This window comes from Sinocyclocheilus grahami, unplaced genomic scaffold, assembly GCF_001515645.1.
Source record: "Sinocyclocheilus grahami isolate Dianchi unplaced genomic scaffold, SAMN03320097.WGS_v1.1 scaffold307.1, whole genome shotgun sequence".
Classification (NCBI taxonomy): Eukaryota; Metazoa; Chordata; class Actinopteri; order Cypriniformes; family Cyprinidae; genus Sinocyclocheilus; species Sinocyclocheilus grahami.
This window is the reverse complement of record NW_015505486.1, coordinates 1,482,192-1,509,071: the sequence shown is the minus strand read 5'-3', so window position 1 is coordinate 1,509,071 and position 26,880 is coordinate 1,482,192. Positions and strand designations below refer to the sequence as shown.

The 26,880-nt window shown below is 36.0% G+C and overlaps 2 protein-coding genes across 4 annotated transcripts in view; one reads left to right on the top strand and one right to left on the bottom strand.

Moving 5' to 3' along the window:
- LOC107601597 (monocyte to macrophage differentiation factor-like) overlaps positions 1-20,789 on the top strand; it is a 27,214-nt gene extending 6,425 nt beyond the window's left edge. The window contains exons 1-7 of one of the 3 annotated variants that reach the window (XR_001610951.1): positions 6,680-6,918; positions 7,049-7,209; positions 7,454-7,528; positions 11,114-11,215; positions 12,088-12,157; positions 18,475-18,753; positions 19,986-20,789. Coding sequence is in view for 2 of the 3 variants with exons in the window: in XM_016293840.1 (XP_016149326.1) it covers positions 6,814-6,918; positions 7,049-7,209; positions 7,454-7,528; positions 11,114-11,215; positions 12,088-12,157; positions 18,475-18,678 (717 nt within the window). In the remaining variant the exon portion in view is untranslated. Of the gene's footprint in view, positions 1-6,679; positions 6,919-7,048; positions 7,210-7,453; positions 7,529-11,113; positions 11,216-12,087; positions 12,158-18,474; positions 19,527-19,985 lie in introns of those variants that run through there. The other 2 variants (XM_016293841.1, XM_016293840.1) reach the window with 2 other exon arrangements.
- A 2,131-nt stretch (positions 20,790-22,920) lies between these two features.
- Positions 22,921-26,880, bottom strand: part of LOC107601559 (hepatic leukemia factor-like) — an 18,682-nt gene continuing 14,722 nt past the window's right edge. Inside the window, exon 4 of the mRNA XM_016293793.1 lies at positions 22,921-25,609. Within this exon, the coding sequence (XP_016149279.1) occupies positions 25,337-25,609 (273 nt within the window). The 3' untranslated portion in view covers positions 22,921-25,336. The remainder of the gene's footprint in view (positions 25,610-26,880) is intronic.

Here is a 26,880-nt window from a genome sequence, read left to right as displayed (position 1 = left end):
AGTGTTTGACCACTTCTCTTGTGAAATAAAGCTTGCACATGGATCCGCACGCCTCTCGTCTCGTCAGCCCTGTTACAATTTGACTGTATTAATGAGTGAATCACTGAATCATTTATTCAACTGATTCATTCAAAAAGCTGATTCATTCAGTAAGTGAACACTGTCCATTGCTCAGAGACGCAAAATTTAGCAAAAACAAGCAATATTATGTCTAAAATGTAAGTCACTTATTGCTTTACTGAACTTGTATAAAATTATTATTAAATATGTTATCATGCTGATATTTGCAGAAAAACGATACTGTTTGCGTGATATAGATTAAGTTAACTATATGAAATTATATAAATATAAAAAGCATACTGTATTAATGAGTGAATCACTGAATCATTTATTCAACTGATTCATTCAAAAAGCTGATTCATTCAGTAAGTGAACACTGTCCATTGCTCAGAGACGCAAAACAGTGCTGTGATCTTTGTTTGAAACAATTTTTGTTAGCAAAATTTAGCAAAAACAAGCAATATTATGTCTAAAATGTAAGTCACTTATTGCTTTACTGAACTTGTATAAAATTATTATTAAATATGTTATCATGCTGATATTTGCAGAAAAACGATACTGTTTGCGTGATATAGATTAAGTTAACTATATGAAATTATATAAATATAAAAAGCATACAGAAGCATTTTTGCCGTCTACAATTTAGAATGCCTGGAATTTTGAGTTTTAATAGAATAATAAATCAACTTGCGTGCACTCTGTGTGTGATTTGGTGATATAGCCTACTTGATAATGTCAGATCGCACATCATTACAACAACACTTACCATATTATCGCAGACGATGCTGTATATCGCACACCCCAGCCTCGACTTGTCCGCGGTTGTGTGCGCACTTGTTTGTACATGAGCAAAGGTGTTTTTAAGAGTCTAACTTGCAAGCGCTAGACCACTGATTCGTCAAACCTGCTTTCCTGCAGTCCGTGTTCTTCTGACTTCTGACTATTTTGTAGTAAGTAACGAATATGCTTTGGGGAAATGTATCGGAGAAGAAAATTTAGTGGAGTAAAAGAAAAAGTTGGCTGAAATATAAAAAACTCAAGTAAAGTACAGATACTCCCAAAAAATACTGAAGTACTGTAACAAAGTATTTTTACTTCGTTACATTACACCACTGACTATCCCTTTAATATTTGCATAACAAAAAAAATAATAATTTTTAAAGCATATAAAAAAACTCGGAAAACTTTCAATGGGAACATTAGCAAAACATGGAACAATTTTTGGTAGCTGGGTATGTTAATGTTTTCAGATTGAACAGAAGATTTGACTGTAGAGAAATACGTCATGAAAGATTACAAGAAGGAAGAGAAGGATCAGCTTTCCTGTTAGTGTCTTAGTGTAATTCCCCCGGTTTATTTAGCCCTCTCAACTTCCTCTTGCTGCACTGGACTCTTTCTAGCATCAAGAGTTTGCTGGTTTCTGAGAGCTGGGCTGTGTTAGTTTTGACTGCCACGCAGAGGGTCCAAATCATTGCAATCTCTATGAACGCACGTAGCTTCTAAGTGCCTCTGTTACTGTTTCTTTGTGTGCGTTACAGAAGAGGTTAAGCTGAAGAAGTAGGGCTGCCGTGGATATATCTGGATATGGTTATCTTGCATTTGCCTAAGAGACTAAAGCACACATTGTCCAACCGCTCTAAAAGTGGTTGGGTTGGTGCCATTTAAACTCATATTGCACTCTATCTTGTCCTGCAAATAAAAATCACAGGTTTTGTGATGGTTTTTCAGGACTTATTTATATTTTTACTGCTATGTTGTTGCAGTATTTTTTGTTTTGTTGTTTGATGCATGTGGTTGCACTTCTCAGTTCTATTTCTGGTGCATTGTGGGATGTAACAGCTACACAGGAAAGAACCATTCAGAGGAAGTGATTAAGCGCAGATGTATGGCCACTGTCCGAATGGTGTAAAGGTCATTCTAAAAACATTTAGCTAACATTCCAATTAAATTTAACAGGTTTTTACAGTAGCATTTTTACAGTCTTTTACCGTTAAATTCACTGTAATTTTTTTTACAGTGCACTTATTAGTTTCAGATGGTTCAGAGAACATTTGAAAGTAAAATTCCCATAATGTTTGCAAAATTCTAAAATGGAACATTCCCTTAATGATGTCGCTAACATTCACATAATTTTAAAAACTTGATGTGTTGAATGTTCCAAGAATACTCAGACATAACGTTTTCATAACTTAATGAGAACATTAGCAAAAGTCGGAGACAATTAGACCTACAGTCAGACAGTTAAATCCGTCTGTAGTGCAGTTAATAGATCTTACTGTCAACACTGTATTGAATGAGTACCATATTTTTTTATTCAACAAAGTATTTGCGTGGTATATAAGGAGAACTATGTTTTATTCTTGCACCAATGAAAAACAATTTGACAGTTTCTCTGAAAACAAGAAAAATTCTGTCAAACTCTCAAAACAAGAAAAATTATTTTCTCAAGGATGCTTGGATGTTTTTCCTGGAAACACGACACAGACTTCTTTTCAATTCAGTTAACAGCCTTACATAAATGTTCTGTGACATCTAATGCCGTTGCTGCTGGTTTATGTAATGTTGCTTCTGGTCACAGAATCCCTGAGCCACGGTGGCTCTTCACCCAAACACGCTGTTTCACATTAATATTGTGCAAGTTTGCCTTCAGCGTTAGTTGCAACATGCGGGTCGTGTATGTGTATGTGTGCTCATCAGAAGAAGTGCCAGTCCAACGAGACAAATATTCCTGCATCCCCGAGGGACAGTTCCGTACAAAACAGGAGCCCAAGTGCACAATTGCACAACAACCTACAAAATGCAACCAAACTGAGAGAAAAGCACTCGTTGGAATGATACTTTGATGATAATCAGAAAAATATCAGATGATACAGAGAAGAGCAGCAGTATCATGGTATCACCTGGTAAAACCACATAGGCCTATACTTTGGAAATGAAGGATTACCATTTCCATATACCATGGTATTTACATGTACCGCCATGGTATTTGAAGTACCTCATAGTAGGCCTATTGCCTGTTAAATGGGTCATTTGGCACCAAAGCACTAAACGATTACACCAGGGGCGTAGATGACGCGGGGGACGTGTCCCCCCCACTTTAAATGTCACGTAAATTCGTCCCCCGCACTTTTTCGGGCAAGTGTGTTCGCATAGAGGTTTTTTCATGAGCCGGTGTGAATAAATATAGATTTAAATTCAAAGAGACAGGATAGTCAGTGCATGATCTGATGTTTTATTCGGACCCAGAATAAGGCGAGATGAACATCACTGAGCGCTAAGTGTATGTTTCATTCATACTGGAAGCCGGAGGGCACTCTCGCGCAGAAAGTCGTACGAGGAAATTCCTAATATGGACAAAAGCGTCCAGCTATCGCTGTACGAAAACAGTTGTTTTCACAGAAAACAGAAACGTTTGGAAACATGAAGACATTAAACATACGATTGTGGCAATATATGGTTTATTTGTGTTTGTCAAGTCATTTCCAGGACATGGAATATGAACAATGCAGTGCTAATTGACATAGCATTTATTACAGAATATAAACTATTCTGCCTTATTATGTGATTTAAAAGTGTTTGCAGTATATAAACAAATCATTATTATTGGTTATTGCCCAGCAGTTATCTGATTTCTAAGTCCGTTAAAAGCTAGAAATTAGAGAACAATTAAAGCTGCTACACTACTGGTCAAAAGTTTTTGAACAGTAAGATTTGTAATGTTTTTTTTTAAATAAGTCTCTTCTGTTCACCAAGCCTGCATTTATTTGATGCAAAGTACAGCAAAACAGTAAAATGTTGAAATATTTTTACTATTTAAAATAACTGTTTTCTATTTGAATATATTTAAAAATGTAATTTATTGTGACTTCAAAGCTACATTTTTAGCATCATTACTCCAGTCACACGATCCTTCAGAAATCATTCTGATATTCTGATTTGCTGCTCAAAAAACATTTATTATTATTATGATGTTGAAAACAGCTGAGTATAATTTTTTCAGGTTTCTTCGATGAACAGAAAGTTCAGAAGAACCACATTTTCACTGTAAAAAATTACCGTGAATTTAACGGTAAAAGACTGTAAAATGCTACAGTAAAAACCTGTTAAATGGTTAACAGTAAATTCCCCTACTATATAGGGTGAAAAACTGTATTGGACATTAATTTTACGGTAGTATACCGTTTTTGGAAGGGAAAAATACCGTATAATTTACAGTGAATAACCGTAAATTGACATTCCCAGAGTTCCCTTTGTTACATTTCATATTTGATGTTTTTTTGTTGAAATAACTGTTTCCTCTTAGTTTTTTCTTATCAGTTTTGTATATTAGGGTTGTGTGTTACACCTAATGTTGTTAAATGAATGTTTATAGCATTATTTCAGTTTCATGTGTGTTACCGTGATGGTGTTTGGTGTTTGTGTGAATGACACTGTACACCTTCTATATATGTTATTATTTAAAAGCTGCTTGTGATGGGCTTTGGTTCATCATGTGACTTTCACATCACCACCTGCATTTGGTGGTTATCAGTGTATTACAAAGGTACAAAATAGAGTTCAGTACTTCAATAGGTTGGCATGTTAACATTATATCAGTTAATGAAATTACGTTCATTACTGTAAACTGTAAATTTAAGTTACAACCGTAAAACCTAAAACGTCGCTACCATATTTTTTACGGTTAAATTCCGGCAACCACAGCTGCCGGTTTTTTACAATACATTTTACGGAATATTTTTTACAGTGTAGGCTATCTGAAATAGAAATCTTTTGTAACATTATAAATGTATTTATCATCACTTTTGATCAATTTAAAGCATCCTTGCTAAATAAAAGTGTTAATTTCTATAATTTCTTCTCCAAAAAAATACAAATTATACCGACTCTAAGATTTTGAATGGTATAGAGTATAATGTTACAAAAGCTTTTTATTTCACATAAATACTGATCTTTGGATCCTTCTATTCATCAAAGAATCCTGAAAACATTTTCTCAACTGTTTTAAATATTGATAATAATAATAATAATAATAATAATAATTAAAAACGGTTTCTTGAGCAGCAAATCGGCATTTTTAAAAGTTCATCCTGCAACCTGAAAATGTTTATATTGCGTTCCATTTATAGATTTTATATTGTTATTATTTCTTATTCTCGTGTAGCTGCATGCTTTATTTATTGATCAGAACACACATTGTCCTGTGGCCTGATCATGCCAGTAAAAATGCACGGTTTAGAGATGAGACGTTGCATTGAAATAAGATTGTCTCCATATTCTCTACACTGACTCCCAGACTCATTTCTGCAGCCTGATTGTGGTTGTCTGGTCTGATATCTGCTCTCCAAACATCAGCAGTGTCAGAATTGGTCCGCATGGGTGTTGGGACGCAGGGAGCGGGGAATGCAGCATGGATACGGATGTGTGTGTGTGTTTTTAATGAGCGTGCACCACTGCATCACACACCACCATGTTTGACATCACTGCTGCATCCTTTGAGGAGTTTCAGACTCAAACAAACAAACACACACATGTGCATGAGTCACACTGCAGATTATGAGGCTAGTGTCCATTTACTGATGGGGTGATGGTGAAAGATATGAGAGAAAATAAAAAACGGCTCAGAATGAGTCACAGGGTGTTGTCTGTGCACACATGCATATGTTATTTAAATTTATTTTTAAGTGTATTTATATTTTAGACTGATTTCTGTCTCCTAACAAGGGTTTAATTGAGTTTAATTTAATTTGTATTATTATGTAGAAATGTTGTAGTGTGTATTTTGGAAACATTTGGATGCATTTGTTTTTCATGATGAATTTAGACAATTATTTAAACATTCTTGGTCACTACATAATTTGTGTCCATCTGGAATATTGTCATAATGGTGTTTAGTATCATGAATATATAGTATTATCTATTAATATTCACAATTAGTTTTGATTTTTATGTTTTATGTATTTTTTTAATTTTAGCTACGGTTTTAATAATTTTGTTGTCTTTGTTTGTTTTATTCTTTTTAAATATGTTTTTAATTTCATTATTTTATCAGCTTTATCTGAGTTATTTTCAGTTTTGGTAATTTTGGCAACAAACTGGAATATTTACGTAAAGTATAACTAGGGATGTAACGGTATGAAAATGTCTTATCACGAATATAGTGACCAAAATGATCACGGTTATCAGTATTATCACGGTATTGTTAAAATGTGCTGGAAATGTTCAAAAAGTACTGACACAAATATTGTCAACAAACAACAAATAAAATGATTTTTTGTTTGCATAACTGAAACAATAACATTGCCAATGACGTCCGGATTTTAAATGACAACGTGACTGACAACAGTTTATCTAATAGCATGTTCAAATATCTAATTGTAAATGTTCAAATAAAGCTTTGAAAAGTTTCATAAATGGTAAACCTCACATTTCAGCTTTTAAATAAAGAAAAGGGTCAAGTCAAAATGATAATTGATTAATAAATGATTATATGTAATCGAATACGGTTATAGTGATAATTAAAATATGAAACGGTAATACTTACCGTGGGGCATTTTATCACGATTTATCGTCAAACCGGTAATCGTTACATCCCTAAGTATAACTAAACTTTTTTAGATTTAATTTTATTTCAGTTTTTTTTTTCCCCCATGAAGATGAATTTCAAAGATAACTTTAGTTAACGATAACAACACTGGTCCAAACATATGTCGGATGAAAGTCGTCTGTTTTCCGCTCCGTTATTGTTACATATGAATGCGTCGTTTGTTGTGTTTCAGGTTTATGAACACCCGAGCAGCTGTGAACCGCCGTTACCAGCCCACATGTTACGAGCACGCGGCCAACTGCTACACCCATGCCGTAACGAACATTCATTCTTTAATGAATAGAATTAAAGCGATCCAGCTAAGTGCTTATTTGGAGTGTCATGTGACACTCCTAAATGTTGGCATATGAAACGCTGATTTCCTCCTCAAACTCTGGCCTGCAGCTGCTGATTGTGCCGGCGTTCGTGGGAATGGCTCTCTTACACCGGCTGTCTGATGACCGCTGGGAGCGGATCACGGCCTGGGTGTACGGCATGGGTCTGATCGCTCTGTTCCTCGTCTCCACAGTCTTTCACATAATTTCCTGGAAAAAGAGCCACATGAGGTATGTTTGCCATCGTACAGCATTTTCTATTCCCGTAACTGCACTTCAGTTCTCACGACAGTGCAAATCATTTAGCTTTTCTATCAGAGGTTTGTATTCTTTGACCACTATAGTGATTCTGTAGATTCTCTATTGATCAACTTTAATGTGCATCAAAATATGATATTTCAGGGCACATGGTACACAAACTCTGGTGTGACCACAATTCACATTAATATTGTCTCCTGTGTGTTTTGTTTCTCAGGACCATGGAGCACTGCTTCCACATGTGTGATAGAGTCGCCATATACTTCTTTATCGCTGCCTCTTATACACCATGGTATGTTTTCTTTATACACATTTATTGCTTTTGCATTTAGATTTCAAAAGTTAAATACATCTTAAAAAAAACTACCAGCTTTATTTTTAAAGGGGTCATATGATGCTGCTAAAAAGAACATTATTTTGTGTATTTGGTGTAATGAAATGTTTATGCGGTTTAAAGTAAAAAAACACATTATTTTCCACATACTGTACATTATTGTTTCTCCTCTATGCCCCGCCTTTCTGAAACGCGTCGACTTTTACAAAGCTCATCGGTCTGAAAAAGCGAGGTGTGCTGTGATTGGCCAGCTATCCTGTGCGTTGTAATTGGCCGAATACCTCAAGTGTGAGACGGAAATGTTACGCCCCTCACCATACTGTGCTGCCATGTCCGGCCGGAGCGACGAGACAAAAACATTAAAACCCATTACAAACGAGGCATTTGTTGCATCCAGTGGGGACATAATTACTGATTATAATGACTTGTACTGTCTTTTTACGCGTTGCGTTGCATCGCGCCGCGTAAACATAAAATCCTGTCTGCATTTGTGATCGGAGAAATGACAAACAACAAGCCCTACTCTACACTGCTCAAAACTCACGTTTGAATCATCAGTGGCAAATCGTTTAAATGAAAACGTACTTAATACAACTTAACCACTGATTTCTAGTCGTGTCCTCCTTTGGAAGACCAAACAAAGTAGTTTCGCTTTCACAACGAAAAACACAGCGCCTAGCAGAAGCCCCGGCTTAACGTGAGCTGAGTCCGGACTAGAGTGAGCAGAGGTGGCGGGGTTGAGAACGGCGCAGCCGGCAGATCCGACGAAGGAGCGTCAAGCACATGTGACGTCCCCGGGCTTCGTCCACGGTGAAAGCCGATCTGGCGAGCCACAGCACTAAGTTGATGTATTCCCTCAGCGACCAGCACGGATCAGCTCCAGGCATGACGGAGCAGATATCGTCCTCTTTTGGAAGACCAAACAAAGTAGTTACACTTTTACAACGAAGCACACAGCGTCTTCACGACATGGCGGCGGCAACAATACTACAGCGAGAATAAAAGTTACGCCTTCTTTCTTTGCGTGAACATTTGGGCAGCGTTATGCAAATCTTCCCACATCGTGACGTAGACATGTGGGGGCGTGTTAGAACGAGCCGTTTTAGGTTGGCGTGGCTGACTCTTAACTTTTATAAAGAATATCTCTTTGGATTTGAGACTTTAGTCTTTGCAAATTTACAGATCTTCTTCATGCACCAAGAGCTTGTAACACTCCAAAGAGAAAGGAAAAATTGAAATCGCATCATATGACCCCTTTAAATGACCATGTTTGTTTTTCTTTTGAGGTGATACCTTGGTAATACCATGTTTGGTATCAGTACAGTTTTTTTTATGTTTTTGTAAGAAGTTCCTTCTGCTCACCAAGGCTATATTTGTTTTTTGATTGAAAATTTGTTATATTTTTTACCACTTAAAATAACAGTTTTCTATGTGAATATATTATAAAATGTAATTTATTCCCGTGATAAAAAGCTGAATTTTCAGCATCCTAACTCCAGTCTTCAGTGTCATGTGATCCTTCAGAAATCATTCTAATATATGGATTTGCTGCTAAAGAAACATTTCTGATTATCAATGTTGAAAACAGTTGTGCTGCTTCATATTTTTGTGGAAACCGTGATGCATTTTATTTTTCAGGATTATTTTATGAATAGAAAGTTCATTTATTTGAAACAGAAATCTTTGTTACTTATGTTAAGTATCTTATACTACTTGTACAGTATCTGCAATATTATGAACAGTTAACAAAAGTAACAAAAATGGTTAATGGTGATTAATTATTGTTAAGAATAAATGTAATTGTATTTATTTGAACACATGTTTTTTTTATGCTGTATTGCATTTATTATTTGTTCTTATAAAACGGATAGTTCCGGTCCTTGATTCTGATTGGTTGAGCCGCGTTCAAAGCTGTTGTAAATTACTCTACAAACATACACCTTTGTTTACTTCTGTGTGTTGCTCGGCAATCACTTTGTTGAACCACAACTGTTTCTGCGGAACTACATTGTTTGGTGGAAGATTACACTTTACTTGCTCTGTTTTATTTTGTGAAACCTTACTACGTATATGGAATAACCGTTTTATAAAAGCAATAAGCCCCGTGAAGCCGTAGTTTACAGTGAAATTTATAACAGCTAAGGGTGTTTTACGGTCTAACAACGCCCCTAGCTGTTATAAATTCACTGTAAACCACGGCTTCTTGGGGCTTATTGCTTTAATTTACTTCCATTGAATGGTTTTATTATATTGCTGATTTATAAAAGTAATAAACCACTTGAGATTTTATATATATATCTCACCATGCACTGAATGATTTAACAAACATTTACCACAATATTTACATGCATTCAAAGAATGCCATGGTTTGTTGTGTCTAGCACTTCATGAAGATCAGACTTTTTACATGCTGTGCATCGATAATGGATCAAACATGGCTGGTTTTTCATGCTGACGGTTGATCGATCAGGGTGTGCCACAGCTCTCTGTGGAATGTTTTTGATCAGAAGATTCCAGGATTCTCGTGGGGGCTGGTTCTAATCTTTTTGACGGCGAAGAACCATTTGGCAATTTACAACCCCTCTACAAGTAACATCTCTGACCAGAACTGTAATTTATATGCAAATGTCAAAAGGCTAAAAGGGTCTTTTAAGCCATAAACAGTCCAACACTCCAGCATGATCCTACGCAGACGCTACACAGCTAAGGGTGTTTTACGGTCTAACAACGCCCCTAGCTGTTATAAATTCACTGTAAACCACGGCTTCTTGGGGCTTATTGCTTTAATTTACTTCCATTGAATGGTTTTATTATATTGCTGATTTATAAAAGTAATAGACCACTTGAGATTTTATATATATATCTCACCATGCACTGAATGATTTAACAAACATTTACCACAATATTTACATGCATTCAAAGAATGCCATGGTTCGTTGTGTCTAGCACTTCATGAAGATCAGACTTTTTACATGCTGTGCATCGATAATGGATCAAACATGGCTGGTTTTTCATGCTGACGGTTGATCGATCAGGGTGTGCCCCTGCATCCCAATGTGCATACTATCCACCCTATCTGCCCTAAATAGTATTGAAAATGACTAATATCACATAGAATTTAGGATGGATAGTATGCACATTGGGATGCAGGCTCTGTGTGTGTGTGTGTGTGTGTGTGTGCGCGCGTTTTTGTGACAAATGAGGACATACATTTGTATAATGACAAAGGTATGACATAGGTATTACAAGGAGAAGGTGACATTTCAGGACATTACCCCATGTCCCCACTTTTCTAAACGCTTATAAATCACACAGAATGGAGTGTATTGAAAATCTGAAATAGCACAAAGTTTCCTCTGAGGGGTAGGTTTAGGGGTAGGGTTGGTGTAGGGCAGTAGAATATACGGTCTGTACAGTATAAAAACCATTACGCCTATGGGATGTCCTCACTTTTCACAAAAACAAACCTGTGTGTGTGTGTGTGTGTTACGGTTCCACACACTCCTGTGTGATGAGCACTAATGAGGGTGTGTTTTCCCGCAGGCTCAATCTCCGGGAGCTCGGGCCGCTCGCCGCTCACATGCGCTGGTTTGTGTGGCTGATGGCGGCCGCCGGGACCATCTATGTGTTCAACTACCACGAGAAGTATGTTTGACTTCACCACAATGTCTTATGATGTCAGGGGATGCCAGATACATTGTACCTTAATTATGCAAAATTGATAATAGACACAAAGTGTTAAATTATATGTTGTTGAGTGTACAACATTAGACTGGTTGTGATTATTGGTAGAGTAACCGCAAGTATTTGGCAAGTCCCAGTCACGTACAGTACAGTGAGGACACATACGGTTAAATACATCAAATTAATAAAATATTCATAAAATATTACAATAATGAATTTTATTATTTATAAATTATTATTGTTAAAATTAGGGGCAAGATTGATAATCAGCATGCACAAAGTGTTTAATAATTTTTTTTGTTGAATGTACAACTTGGCCGGTTGTGATTTATTTAAGGTAGCCACAATTATTTTGCATTTTAAAGTCCCAGTCACATACAGCCACCCAAGTGAGCACATATGCATTTTAAATAAATAAAATAGTAAATATTATAATATTATGATTTGAATCATTTATAAATTATATAATCATAAATTATTATTAATATAACAATAATAATAACAATAATTATTATTAAATAAAATATTTACAAAATACTTTAAAGTGTTATTTGCAATATTGGTTTACACATCCTTCAAGAAAATCTATAAAGAATATACAAACCTATATACAAATAAATGGCATTTGTATTTCAAAGTTTATTGCAAATAAATAATTTCTTAAATTGTGTGTGGATTAAGCACAACAGAATGGGTAATTAAACATGCACAAAATAGACAATGAAATAAATGAACAATATTTACCTGTAGAAATTCCCCTGAAGTGAGAGAGATGTTTAATTGTCATGATTTATTTGTATTGGTGTGTGATGTTAAAGCGTGTGTTTGTGCAGGTATAAGTTAGTGGAGCTGGCGTTCTACCTGACCATGGGCTTCTTTCCTGCGCTGGTGGTGACATCAATGGTGAGTCTATGAGCTCAACTTAATCTGATCTATGTGCTTCTAGAGGCCAAGTACTAATTAGCAGACCCCTAATTAACCTGACCATTTAAAGCTGGTGTAGGAGGAGTCATTGCAGAGGACAGAGAACGGATTGTAGACAGGGTTCCCACGCTTCTTGAAAGTACTTGAATATCAGTCGCATGGATTCAAGGCCTGAAAAGTACTTGAAAACAAATATAAGTCCTTGAAAGTGCTTGAATTAAATTTGAAATAGATTTTGTTTAGTAGAATGTGCTATTTCAAAAATTGTCCTACATGCGCTGTCAAAGACAAAACGAAACTGCGCTAATGATTGGGGGTTGAGATAGGGTAGCGCTGGGAGCTGATGCGCAGCCCTGCATGAACCTATAGAAACCAGTGGCGGCTCGTCGGGGGAGGCAGGGGAGGCACAGCTTCCCCATAATTTTGAGGTGAAAATGGGAGGAGGACGATTTAATGTTAATAAAATTCACAATTCATTTCAGTTCATGTCTCAGAATGTTTCTTTTTTGTTTGTAATTTCACAGTTGTAATATCATAACGTGAAAGCACCGCTTTTCTATCGTGAATGTGCCGAATCTGCTGATTTAATTACAACCGCTAGGATATAGAGAAGGGGAGGGGGAGGCCGAGCGAGCGCTGAGCTCTCGTGCCTCCGTTGGTAAAACAAATGAGCCAATCACCATCGAGTGTTCACTTCAGCGCTGAGGAGTGTTGAGAAAAGAAACCTCGCAAGGGAGGCTAGCCTCCCTTCTGATATCAACCAATCATCACAGAGACGTAACTTACGTAATATTAGTTTGAACGTCTGCCGCGGCACTGATAATGTACCAAGTACTTATGATGAGAGAAGCAGTGCATTTGCGAATGAAAATTACTGCGTGCAACTTTGAAAAAAAATATTTAGGAGCACCAGTGCGACTGACCCGATCAGCATATTTGTGTTTGCGCTCAGGGGAGCTTCAAAGGTTTCGGACTTATTTACAACGTGTTTTTGCTGCGTTGAGTAATGTATCGCAGACAAATCTGTTGATTCCTTGAACACAATGTTAATCAGAATCCACTCACTGCTCAAACACCTGAGTTTTGTTCAGTGCCGAGTTCTGCAATCTCTCGAATCCTCTCATTATTGCAAACGAAGTGTTGACAGGGTGTAAATAAGAGATTCGTTGTGCAGTGTAGGGAGCTTCGTCGATTATAATGGAACTTTGTGAGATCGCGATGAGTGAGTGACAGCTTTTAATGATTATTAAGGGAGTTTGCAAATGTGATATTGATTTAATACAACAGTTCATTAAACAAGAAATTAATATTACGTGACTTGCTTTGTCTGACTACAACACTATTGCCTGATTTTGCTCTATTTCAACAACGAAAATAGTTTCAAACAAAGTCACAGCTGAGCCACTGCGCATTTCCAAGCAAACACAGCGGTGTTTTGTTTATGAATGAACGTGCCTTTTTAAACAAATCTGAATCAATTACCCATTCATAAAGCCAGTCACTTGCTTCATTCCTGAATGAATTAGTCGTTCGAACAAATCAATTGAATGAATGATTCAGTGATAAACTCAATGATTTGCCGCCACCTACTGGCAGTTTTACTTTCATTTTTAAAGGATCTTTTCTGTCATTTAATTCGTTTGATATTTCTATATTCAAAATTGTATATTTAAAATATTAACCTCAACATGAATTTATTAATTAAATTCCACTCATGCTACCTCTGAGCTTCATTAAACATCTGAAAATACACCTACAAGCCACTTTTGTGATCTTCTGTGCCACCTCTGTGGTACACATTATTTTTTTATTTGATTGGTAACTTATTCTTATTCTACTTGATTTTATTCTGTTGTTTTAATTAGAAATTTTAAAAAGCTTATAAATATACTTTTTTTGACTTTGACATTAAAGATGACATACTTTTAATAAAGTTAGAAAAATGCCATTACAAAGGTGTAAAAACTAAATTCCCTGTAAATCACTTTGAGTCAAATATCATCTCGTAATGGGAAGGCTAATATTTGATCAGAATTTTTAATTATTGATTAGAAGGTGCTCCTGAAATTTTTGACTGTGCTCCTAACATTTTTTTTTATTTTAAAAGAAAAGTACACAGAGCCCTGCTTAACCACTTTTTATTAATTTAAAAACTGAGAAATTCTCTCAAATTTAAATCTTTTACAAGAATTACAGCAAAAACCAGTTTGATGCAAGAATATATATTTGTATTAATATTTGAGAAATTGTATTTGAATATTACCAGTGTGAACTCCATTGACTTCAATGGATTTAATTAAATTCCTTTGAACACGACTGCTCAAAGTGGTCTAAATTTATTAACCTACACATTCAAAAAACATTTCAGCGTAATGAGTTTATGTAAATGTTAAGTGTAAGTGAAAAGTTAAGTACTGTAACAGGTCTTTCATGATGCTACATATGCTGGGGTGTGAATTTGATAGGTGCTTGAAATTAAATAAATAGTGTTTTAAAAAGTCCTTGAATCTGGTGTTCATGAAAGAGTGGGAACCCTGTGTAGATGTAAATATCCAAATCTTAGTGCATCCAACATCAACAAAAGCCTTAAAATTACTTCAGAAGTATTTCTGTATTATAGATTTGAAGAAAACTAAATGTATAGTCACCATGATGTTTTATAGTGAAACAAGAAATTTCCAACCTTCCCTTGAAGGAAATCAGATCACCTTCACCTTTGACCCAGTTTTTGAGTCCTCGGGCTGTTCATGTTAACCTGCCACACCTGAAATGTTCACTATGCAACCGACCCATGCTTGATCTGGGATTTCCGCAATTCAGAATCAAACACAACAGCATTTGAATTGAGTCACTGATACACCTGATTAGAATTGAATAAAACCTTTGTTACCACATGGACAATTACATGTGAATCTCCCCAAAAAATTCCAGGTCATAGTTTACCCTAAAATCAATTTATAATCGTATATACAGTGGTGTGAAAAAGTGTTGGCCCCCTTCCTGATTTCTTATTTTTTTGCATGTTTGTCACACTTTAATGTTTCAGATCATCAAACAAATTTAAATATTAGTAAAAGATAACACAAGTATACACAACATGCAGTTTTTAAATGAAGGTTTTTATTATTAAGGGAAAACAAAATCCAAAACTACATGGCCCTGTGTGAAAAAGTGTTTGCCTCCTAAACCTAATAACTGGTTGGGCCACCCTTAGCAGCAACGATAACTTGCACTGAGTCTGTTACAGAGCTGTGGAGGAATTTAGGTCCACTCATCTATGCAGAATTGTTGTAATTCAGCCACATTGGAGGGTTTTTGAGCCTTTTTAAGGTCATGCCACAGCATTTCAATGGGATTCAGGTCAGGACCTTGACTTTATTTTATTTTTTTTTTTATATATATATTTAAGATTATTTTTCTTGAGTTGAGATAAAAATAAAAAGTGTAAATTTTTTTGTAGTGTAACAGCTACGTTAATGTAATGGACATATAAATGTTTTTCTGTCTTGTAACCACAGTTGTTTTTTTTGTTTTTTTTTGCTGTATTATCAACAATACTCATATTAAATATATATGATTCATATTATATTCATATGATTCATATATCAATTTTCATTATTACTTATGTTTTCTTTTGACTTCTAGGTGAAATATGATCCAGGCATAGTTTGACAGCTTTTGTGAGATTCACCCTTACATATACAGTATAAATACAGCACGTGTGTACAGTGTGCATTGTGCAACACAATAAAGACTTGGGTTCGGTGTAGTAAGCAAACAGAGATGCTTTGAAATGTAATCACTGTTGATAACCTTTGCTTCGGGTTTGTATGATGTTCGAGTCAAAAACAGCAGCAGCTCTGTGTTCATTACATACCAAATACAGCACGTGTCTCATGTCACAGACACTGACGTCACCTTGTGGTTAGGAGCAGTAGTTACTCTTGCTTGAAAAAATAACCAAATAAAACTCCCTGCATTCAAAGCTCAACTTTTCCTTTGGCTTTTGGATTATTGCAAAAAAAAATAACCTCTGGGACCAACAAAAGTTTACGATTCTTACACGTTCTGTTCATCATCAAATCTTCACAACGTTTATGAATTTTGAAGAGTAAATGCAGTCAGCAGAAGTAAAAAGCTAAACGTTGGCTATAAATGAACTGCACCATGGTCACATGACGTCAACGTCACCATTGTTAAGCGTCTAACAACTTTTTTTTTTTTTAATCTTTAATTTATAACATTTTACTTGAAAGTTTGAGTCAGGATAGTTTGCAACAGCGTGATTCTAAACACAATGAGGCTGTGAAAGTGACTAGTGAGTAGATGAGTTTGTCTGTTCAGTGGGATGATGTTTAATGTAGTCCTATTTGGACACTTGTTAGCAACTGCCTTTTTCAAGACAAGTAAGAGTTTCAGAAAAAAATCACAGGGGCATACTGCTAGTGTATTTTTTTTGTAGAATAAAACATGACAATATCTTGAGCTTAACCCTGAACTTAACCTGTGTTAACCACCGACCCTATTTCAGGCATTAAATCAAAAATCCATTCAAAAAAAACGTTGAATTGTTAAAATGTCAACTCGTTTCAGGGTGTCGGCCTCCAAAAATACTTCATTCCTGCAGCACTCTATATGCAACACCATCAAAACATTATTAAATGACCTTTTACACATCTGAGATATAAATATAGTAGATTACACTCTTAAAAACGAAGGTTCTTTATTGTCATTGCTTTTATGTAGAACCTTTTGTTGTAGACTAAAACAATTGAAGAAAATGTAAAAATGGCTACGTTTACATGCAACCAAGTAATCCATTTGTAATCGGATTAACGGCTCAATCGGACTGAAAAGATCGCATTGAAAGGGGTGGTTTATTCCTTTTCTAATACGATTGAGAGTGCATGTAAACACTCGATCGGATTGAACCCCGAAACTGAAAGCACTGCGCATGTGCAATGACGCAGAACTAGCGTAATGACGTATGACGAGCGGTTCTTCCTTTTGAATAAAGTGTTGTATAAATGCGTGTCCTGTCATTATTAAACTCTCCTTTCACTCGGCAACTGTGAAGTGGAGCAGGACAACCTCCCACCAGTCCTTGTTTTGGATTCTCATCCACAGGCAACCCGTTTTGGGCACGGGGAGGGGCTTTTTTTTTTTTGCGTATTAAATATGAGCAGCACGGCACAGCGGTTTATATGTATTTTATCCATAAATTAATAAACATTAATTCTGCTGTTAAAAACAAATAAATGAACGGTGTAGGAGAGTGGTTATTATGTGCAAACAGTGAGAAACTCTATATTTGTGCAGTGTGCACATGCAAAAAAAAAAATCAATTCCGATTTGAAGCTTGTGACATATAAATGCGTACATCAACCCGATCACTTTCTTTAGCGTTCATGCAAACACTACATTCAGATTCATCAATCGGAATGAATTCAGTCCGATCGAACCAAAAATTGTGCATGTAAACGTAACCAATGTAGAATTAACTTGAATTGAACCTAAACTTAACCTGAATTTAACCTAAACTTAAACTGAACTTAACCTGAATTTAACCTAAACTTGAACTGAACTTAACCTAAACTTAACCTGAATTTAACCTAAACTTAACCTGAATTTAACCTAAACTTAAACTGAATTTAACCTAAACTTGAACTGAACTTAACCTGAATTTAACCTAAACTTAAACTGAACTTAACCTGAATTTAACCTAAGCTTAACCTGAACTTAACCTGAATTTAACCTAAACTTAAACTGATCTTAACCCGAATTTAACCTAAACTTAACCTTGAACTTGACACACATGGTTCCATGAAGAACCTTTTAACAATCTTTCCATTGCTTATCATGGAAAGAGGTTTTAAAATGTTCTTAACTAAGATAAAATGCTTATTTTAAGAACTGACCACTGAAAGGTTCTTTGTGGAACCAAACATGGTTCTTCTATGGCAGGGGTGGCGAACTCCGGTCCTGGAGAGCCGCAGCCCTGCAGAGTTCAGCTCCAACCCTAATTAAAACTCACCTGCCTGTAGCTTCCTAGTAACCCTTCAGACCTTGATTAGCGTGTTCAGGTGTGTTTGATTAGGGTTGAAGCAAAACTCTGCAGGGCTGCGGCTCTCCAGGACCGACGTTCGCCACCCCTGTTCTATGGCATCAATGTTCCTTTTTGGAGCCTTTAGTTTTATGGATTTTTGCCTGGTTTTTAATTTGTCAAATGTGTAAAAACACAACTTTATTCGATGATTTTCATGTCAGTAACTGTGTTTGGTTCTTGTTTTGATCAGAGTAACACAGACGGGCTGTATGAGCTGGCGTTCGGAGGCTTGGTCTACTGCCTGGGTGTCGTCTTCTTCAAATCAGACGGTGTGATTCCGTTCGCTCACGCCATCTGGCACGTGTTCGTGGCTCTTGCTGCCGCCATCCACTACTACGCCATCTGGAAGTACCTGTACCGCAGTCCCCCGCTGGAGGACATCAGGGATGCTTGAGCTCCTCTCCCTCATCATTTCCTCCTCCATCACCAAAACATCACAACCGGATGTTCCAAACACCAACATTTACCAGTACGACCATGCAATGTTTACGGTTTTCTAACCAACTGGGATCAGTGAAGTGTGTGTGTGTGTGTTGCAGTACTGAATGCACATTTGCCACAGTTGCAACAAGACGGCAATGTTTGTGTGTTTTTTTTTTCCATTTCCATTTTCATTAGTATTATGTAAATACATTCCACTGAAAGCAGATGAATTGTGATTCTTTTTGATATTTAATGATTTTTCCATCCATTCAGTCACACACACACTCAGTAGCAGTTTCATATCATCTGTAGTGAATTACTTTTCTTTACTCGTGCGACTTTCTGTATCAAATCTGTATTTTTGCGTCTTAACTCACTGGGTTTTTACTTCAGACGTACAGCTAGTTGTTTTCTACAAAGCGCTAGTGGTTTTCTACACTCCTGGTGTCTCCTTCCCCCGTGTTTCTGCTCTTTCAGCAGGATTTGAAAGTGTTGCACAGAGCTTTTTTTCTAAGCAGCACTTTTCTAACAGGAAGAACCACTTCTCTTTGATACTCCATTTGTAGGCTGATGGCGGATAGAAACGACGTTGAATGCTTCTCTGCACAACCAGGTTTATGATGCTATAGGATGTTTTATCTCACCGCCTGAACCACCTTAAAGACACTTTGTGAAGTTTCTCAAATTTGGCACAATATTCGATGGGCTTGTGATTAAGAAGTGTTAGCCAATGACATTTGAATGACATCCTCGAATAACATCCTGTGTCCGTTATGATGAATCTGACAAAAACGGGTCATATTTCACCCCAAAATCTTGAAAAGTTGAATTGCAAAAATGAAAGAAAAAAGAAGTTGAATCAGTAAGATTGCAATTGCATTGCAAGAAACTAGAGCATACTGTTTTTAGGACCATTATGTTTTTAGTTTTTTTTTGCATTGACATTCTCATGACATTTTTCTTCTCATTACTATATTTTTACTGAGTTTTTATTATAATATATAAGTATATGTATATTTAAAAGAAATAACTACTACAGTAATACATTTATATATATATATATATATATATATATATATATATATATATGTGTGTGTGAACTTGGGGGATAATGTGCTTAATGTCATAAATGTCACAATGCAAAAAAAAAAAGTGATTTTTTTTTTATTTCTTTTTTTTTTAGAAAAATTACCAAAAAAAGTGTTTTTAGTGCTTTTTTTATTTTGATTTGAAGTGAAATATGACAATGTTCTTTACAGATTAATGATATTTTCTTAGATATCGACAGTGCAATATGGGCAAACGAAACGTTTACGAACCAATGTTCTTTTTCTGGCACGATATCTCCCATCATGCACACCACACTACCTGACAGCACCAGGATCATCTTTTATCATTCCGAGGACCTTCACTGGTTTCTGTCGCGTTTCTGCAGGAGACACTGTGACACTGTGAATGCGTTCGGCTTTGATCGCAGTTTGACTTTGCAGTTCTGGTGAAGCACTGATCGGATGGGATTCGGGAAACGTTGTGATCCGATATGCAGCTGCTCGCATATTTAAGTGTTTTCGCACAAAGCCTGAAGCTCTTGTTTTGTAATATTTTCACTGTGGTCTGTAAACATGCATATTCTTCTTCTCATGTCGTGTCGGAATATCCAGAATTACTTTTTCATCCTGTAATTACAGACTTTAAAACGAACGTTTATGCAAGCGCTGATACAAGTAAAAGCAGGTTTTCTACACGTTTCTTCTTCATATGCTATTAGATTTTTTTGCAGGTTAATTATTAAATGTCCTGTTTTTGTAATTCCGTCATGCAGAGTTTCGTTATGATTTGGGGATGTCTGATGAGATGTGTTAGGACATTTTGACCACCTCTGGGACAGACTTTTGTAAAAATCTTTCTTCATCCTGTTTTGGCACATAATTCTGCACTGGCCTTCTCAAATCTAACTCCAAAACTTCTTCATTCTCATCACACATCATTCTAGTGTTTTGGTGCTGGTGTTACTATAAAGACTACATGTGTCCAATACTGAACAAGTCTCTAAAGTGTTAATAAACACGAGCAGTAACTCTCCTGCATGTGTGTTTGTGATCATTTCGTCCGGAATATCGTGGCTCATTCCATGTTTCACACACGGCACAATGAAGAATTTAAGGCGGTTGCTATTATTCTGTTCTTCTTTTAAACACTGAAAAAAAAGGTGTAGGATTTACTTTTAATCATTTTCCACTTGACGCTTTACAATAAGATCTCACTTGTTAACATTGGATAAAATTAACTAAGAATTAGTACTTCTGTAGCATTCATTAATCTCGACGTTCCTCATTGAATATTTACCAAAATGTAAAAATCATGTTATTGTTAACAATATTTAATTCACTGGAAGCGTATGTGAACAATGAGCAACTGTATTGTTATTAACTAACAAAGATTAATAATTGCTGAAAAAATATATTGTTACTTCATGTTAATACAGTGTATTAATGTTATGAAATGAGAGTTTATAGTGAAATTACTGAAACAGCTTATTTTGAATAGAAATTGGTAAAGAAATGCACTATTTAGAGACAAATGTATTAGCAAACTAATCTAAATACAAAAAAAGTATTGATATAAAGGAGAAATATATTTATATTTTTAAAACATCATTACATTTTATTGCTATATTGTATTTTGTTTCATGTTATTTATTATATTATTAATAATACATGTATTAATAATACATGTATTAATCATACATGTGCAATAATAATTTATGTACTGAAATAATGTTTTGGAGCGATTTATCAGTGCATGTTATTCCTATAAGAAAAAAATTAACTTTTTGAATTATTTTAATCAAAATGAAATAATATACCCAACCTGATTTTAATCGCAATGTTTAATAATTGCTAGAATAGAACAAATAGGCTAATGTCTAGAATTCAGACGAACCAAGTTATGAAAAAAGACAATCACAGATGTTGAGAGAAAATCTGAAGTCTTTATTGGACACTAAATGTACAGAGAAACAAGGAGTCAAAAGGTGGCAGCAGAGAGTAAAGGTTCAGGTTTCTGCTTATCTGCGTGACACACAAGATCAAACGTCTCCAGCTTTGAGTCTCTCTCAAAGACTGTCTGCAGGTGTTGCCTTCAATACGGCGGTTTTTGTCTTTTCTGACTTTTGGGGTCAGTCTGATTGGAGCAGCGCGGGAGCCCTTTCCATGCATGTTCGATCCGGTCCAAGTAATTTAAGCTTTAAAATGGGTGTGGAATCGTATGTTGTAATTCAAGGCACTGGACTAAACCGGTTCAATATGGTTATAGGTTCCTTTCAGGACTGAGGTAGGGAATTTTACCAAAGAGAGACGCACACAATCTCACTGCGGTGTCCTGGAAAACAGGGAATAGCCTACTGCAAAAATGTGTTTATAAAATTACGCAAGATTGCCAAACTGTCCAGCTTGAGTTGTTTCTGGTCTAATGCTGCTTTCACGTGCTATCAGAAATTTCTCATTTCTGAAGTTGGTTAATAACGAATTAATCGAGTTCAGCTGATTTGATGTCGAATGTGATCATATTTTGAATACAATCCGGTTAGTTTACAATCCGCGCTAAATATCGAGATGGTTAGCTACTTTATTCTCATATTTCAGTGAAATATGCTGCTTTCGCTGTGTAAAATACATAATACACACCAATTTTTTATACGTCAACATACATGGAAGTAAGAACAATGCGGTCACATTTACCGTTTTTTTTATTTCAGCGAAAATTCGCGTGCGAAATCCAGTTATTCCAATAGGACTCCACGCGTGATATCGAAAACGTTCATTTTCAAGTTGGTTACATGATATATGATTTCTGTGTGAGCAATGCTATATACGTTAAGTGACAATTGCAAATGGATATTTTGTGCGTGCGAAATTTCTACAAATTTCACTACAACAATAGTCCTTTCCGCCGCCATGTTTAAAATGTATGATTCTCGCAACTTGGAAAATCAGGTATCAAAATTATCTGTTTCCCAGTCATAACTACAACCTGATAGGCAGTTCATGTCCAATTTGTTAATATTTACGATAATTTTGATAGCACATGAAGGAAGCATAAATGGTGGCCTAGGACTCAAACCTACTTAACCTGAAATAACTTTCCCATCTAACAAGGAGAGGAACACATTGGTGAAACGGTATTTTCGGGGGTCATTATTCACGAGAAGCAGTTTGGCTTAATCCTGGATTTATTTCAGTTTTGCACAGATAGAAACAGACTACACAGGGCTTTATACACGCGTCTCACATCTGCATTTATACCACAAACAAACAGACACGAGGAAGAAAATCAAGGGAAATTAAATGAAATTAAAAAAAAAAAAAACTCGTAATTTCTTTCCCATCAATCTTCAATAATACAAATCTGTGCTCATCTCAACTTTGGCCTGCACTGGGGCAGACGAGGACTTTTACTGTCGACAAAGTCACCAGCGCATTAAACGCAACCTCTGACCTGAAATCAGAAGTCCTGTATTTAAACCCTGTAACTTCTAATAGAATAAACAGAATACAAACTGATCTCAGACCAGTAAAAAAAAAAAAACTTTTACAGAGCCTTACGAAACCTTGTACTCAAACCCAGTAACATTCAACCAAGCAAAAGCTCTCAGAGCTGCCGCACTAAACATTCAATATCAACACTCTGCTGTGAAAAAGACTCAATTATATAGACTAAAAAAGCATAGCCTTTAGATTTCCATTCAAAGAACCAATAGCAATACTGTAAAATGCTCTGTAATGAAACACAGCATCAAGAGTGTGAGTTAGACTGAGGAATTGCAGCTCCTTCCTATAGGAAAAAACTACTTATGTACAGAACACAGCAATATATATAGATATATTTCATATTTATAACGAGTTATGGTTTGAGGTCCGGCTGCTAGCGTTCCCTGAGACAGAATACTAAAGGCTATTTGAATATGAGGGTGCAGAAGGTTTTTAATGCCCAAAATAGAGGACATGATGGCGGGTTTCGCATTTATATACTTCATAATATATCAAAACACTATGTCACTTAGCTTTGAATAATAGATATATATACGTAAGCTATCATATATTTCTCTTCCACTACTCTGGATTTGTTGTGCCTTGAAAATATTCAGACAGTATTATATAGGAAAAATACTGTACAAAAAAGCAACTTAGAATAGATTTCATATATATATATATATATATATAAACATTAAAACTCTGTTTTATCAATAAATCTGTGTGCTGTATCTTTTGGTCTGCAGTAAACAAACTGATTTCAACCACAGTATTTGAGACAACACCGTCCTGCTCAACGAATGGCTCAAAACCTCTTAAAACACATTCATTACAGTCATACAGACGACAGACATGCGAAGCTACAAAACAAAAAGGAAAATAAATCACTACAAATATCTGCTTGTACTGACAAATGAAAATTCTAAAACATGCTCTGGGTAAAAAAAAAATATATATAACAATAAAAATAAAAAGATAGGATAGAATAATCATCCATCCTAAAAAAGAAAAGGAAAAGACCCATTCACAATTAGATTTAGGCTGCAACTCTGCAAAGTCATGCTGAAATATCCAATAAAACAATAAACAATCAGGAAAAATTACTATACAGCCATAACAATAAGAACAGCTATAACAATAGTAGCAATTAACAGCTGAATATTTTTGAAAAAATTTCTTCCATTAAAAAAAAAACCGAAACTCCATACACATATCAGGCAGATTATAGTGTAGGTAGAAACATTGCACCAGATCAGATTGTGAAACACGCATTAGTGCAGGGAGTTAGAGCGAGACAGAAAGACAGACAAATATGGATTCAGCATTTTTGGAGGGAAAGTTTTGAAGGGAAAGTTTCCGCACTGCAGCAGAAATGATGGCGCTATGAAACAGGCTAGCTTACATTTCATGTGTTTTGCCCTCTGAAGAGATTCAGGCTTATTGCTCTATGGACAATGCGGGAAAGACGCCAAAAACTACGCTGGTGTTGGTTTAAAAGAAATGGTGAAATAAAACAGACAAAACACATAGAATAGGAAAAGAACAAAACAAACATCATGTTCTGACGCTAGCTAGTGTTTTACACACTTCACAGAACGAAAGGTGTCGGTGCGTTACAGCTATTCAACTAAAATACATTAATATACGCAAAAAGAAGCTCGAGCAACAGGAAGTGGGCGGAGCCTCTGGGAAGAGGGGGGTGGGCTGAGCGGTTGATTGACAGACAGTAGGGCGAGCGGCGAGGAAAATATTTATCAGTCCATGTTACAGGTGTATAAAACACTCCAGAGAAAACCATTTCCAGATAAACGATCCATCGTTGGTGAAGGAATAAATGGACGAACGGAACAAATAAAAGGAAAGAGAGAGAAGTGAATGTGTGAAACTAGACAAGAGGAAAAACACACACATGAAATACAAAATCAACTAAAGAACGCAAACTGGGTTTGTAAAGAGAAAAGTGAAAAGAGAAACGTGAAAAAAAAAAGAAGATGAGAATTTGTCGCCTCTTAAAGAGGCACGCAGAAGTCCCTGGGGGGTTGGTGGTGGGCAGGGCATTTGTGGAGGTGGGCGGGGTTTGTGCGGGGTGGGAGGGGCTCACAGAGGGCCGTGTCGCGCCTCGTATTTGACCAGAATGTTCTTACAGCAGCCGAGTTCCTTCCGCAGGTCGGCCACTTCCTGTCTGAGCGCCACGTTCTCTTTCTCCAGGAATCCCGCGCGAATGGCGATCTGGTTCTCTTTCACCCGGCGAGCTTCCCGGGAGCGTTTGGCAGCGAAGTTGTTCTTTCTGCGCCGTGCCCAGTATCTGTCGTCCTGTGCGGAGATGGAGAGAGAGAAACAAATGAAAAACGAGTTATCCATTTGGCAGTGTTAATTTTGACAGCAAATTTTGAGTTAGTTTTAGTCATAGTCTTTTGACAAAAATGCCATTTAGTTTTAGTCATCTGAATTAGTTTTAGCCGACTAAATATCATACAATTTTAGTTGACTAAATTTGAAGTAGATTTAGTCGACTAATATCTAAAGGGTTTAGTTAAATTGTAATGCATTATTATTATTTTTTTATTTCTGTTTTGTTTATTTTAGTACATCATGTTAAGCTAAAGCTTACAAACTAAATGAAATAAAATAAGTTTTTTTTTTAATTGATGTATTTTAGATATTTATTTCCTATTCTATAGATTTGTTTTATAATTTCAGTTAACATTTATTTGATTGCAATTAATGATGAATATTTGTATGGTTTTAGTTTTAACTAGGGCTGCACGATAAATCGCATTCGATATTTAACGCGCATCTTGTCAGAAAGCCGGTTTTGTAATCAGCGGTAAATTTCCATCACCTGCGGGCTTTCACATTGAGCAGCATTAACTACACAGAGCCGTTGTTCATTGACGAGCTGCGCAAAAAATCGCGCGAATATGAACGTCAAATGTATTTATGAAATAATATTTGGATGTTCTTAGTCTATCCATCCTGTGATGGGGAATCCCAGACCGAAGCTACAATAGTTGTTAATTAAATTGAAATTAAATTAAATAAACTAAATACAGTTTATGTACCCAAAATATCAATAATCACAATGAAAAATGCTTGAAATACATCGTGACTCTTATTTTGAAATGTCTGCACTGTTGACTGTATAGTTTCAGGCTACTCATTCAAGTTCAGATTCTTACAACCGTCTAAAACATATTACCATATAAATATTGTATAGTAAACATTGTCATAATTCATCAACATTAGTTCATAAGCAACCGCTTGGCATAAATGCACACTATTCATTGATTACAACCCGCACTGAAGCAGTCAGAAGCGTTGCTGCGTGAGCCTGTAGAGCGCGCCACAGCGCCGTGTTTTTCCCACGGTTAATGTTCGTAACTACCACGTAAAACATTAGTCCTGACTGAGTCTGTATATCTTCCCAAATCGACCTTCCCTAACATTTTCGTCTCGTTTTTATTCTTTAACAGAAATTAGAGTATATTTTAGTTTTAGTTTTTTGTCATTAAAAACAGTTTTTTTTTGTTATCGTCTCGTTTTCATCGGTGAGAAAATGTTGTTGACGAAAATTATGACGAAAATAATTCATCAACGAAATTAACACTGCCGTTTGGAATTTCCGCTGGTGACAAAATTCC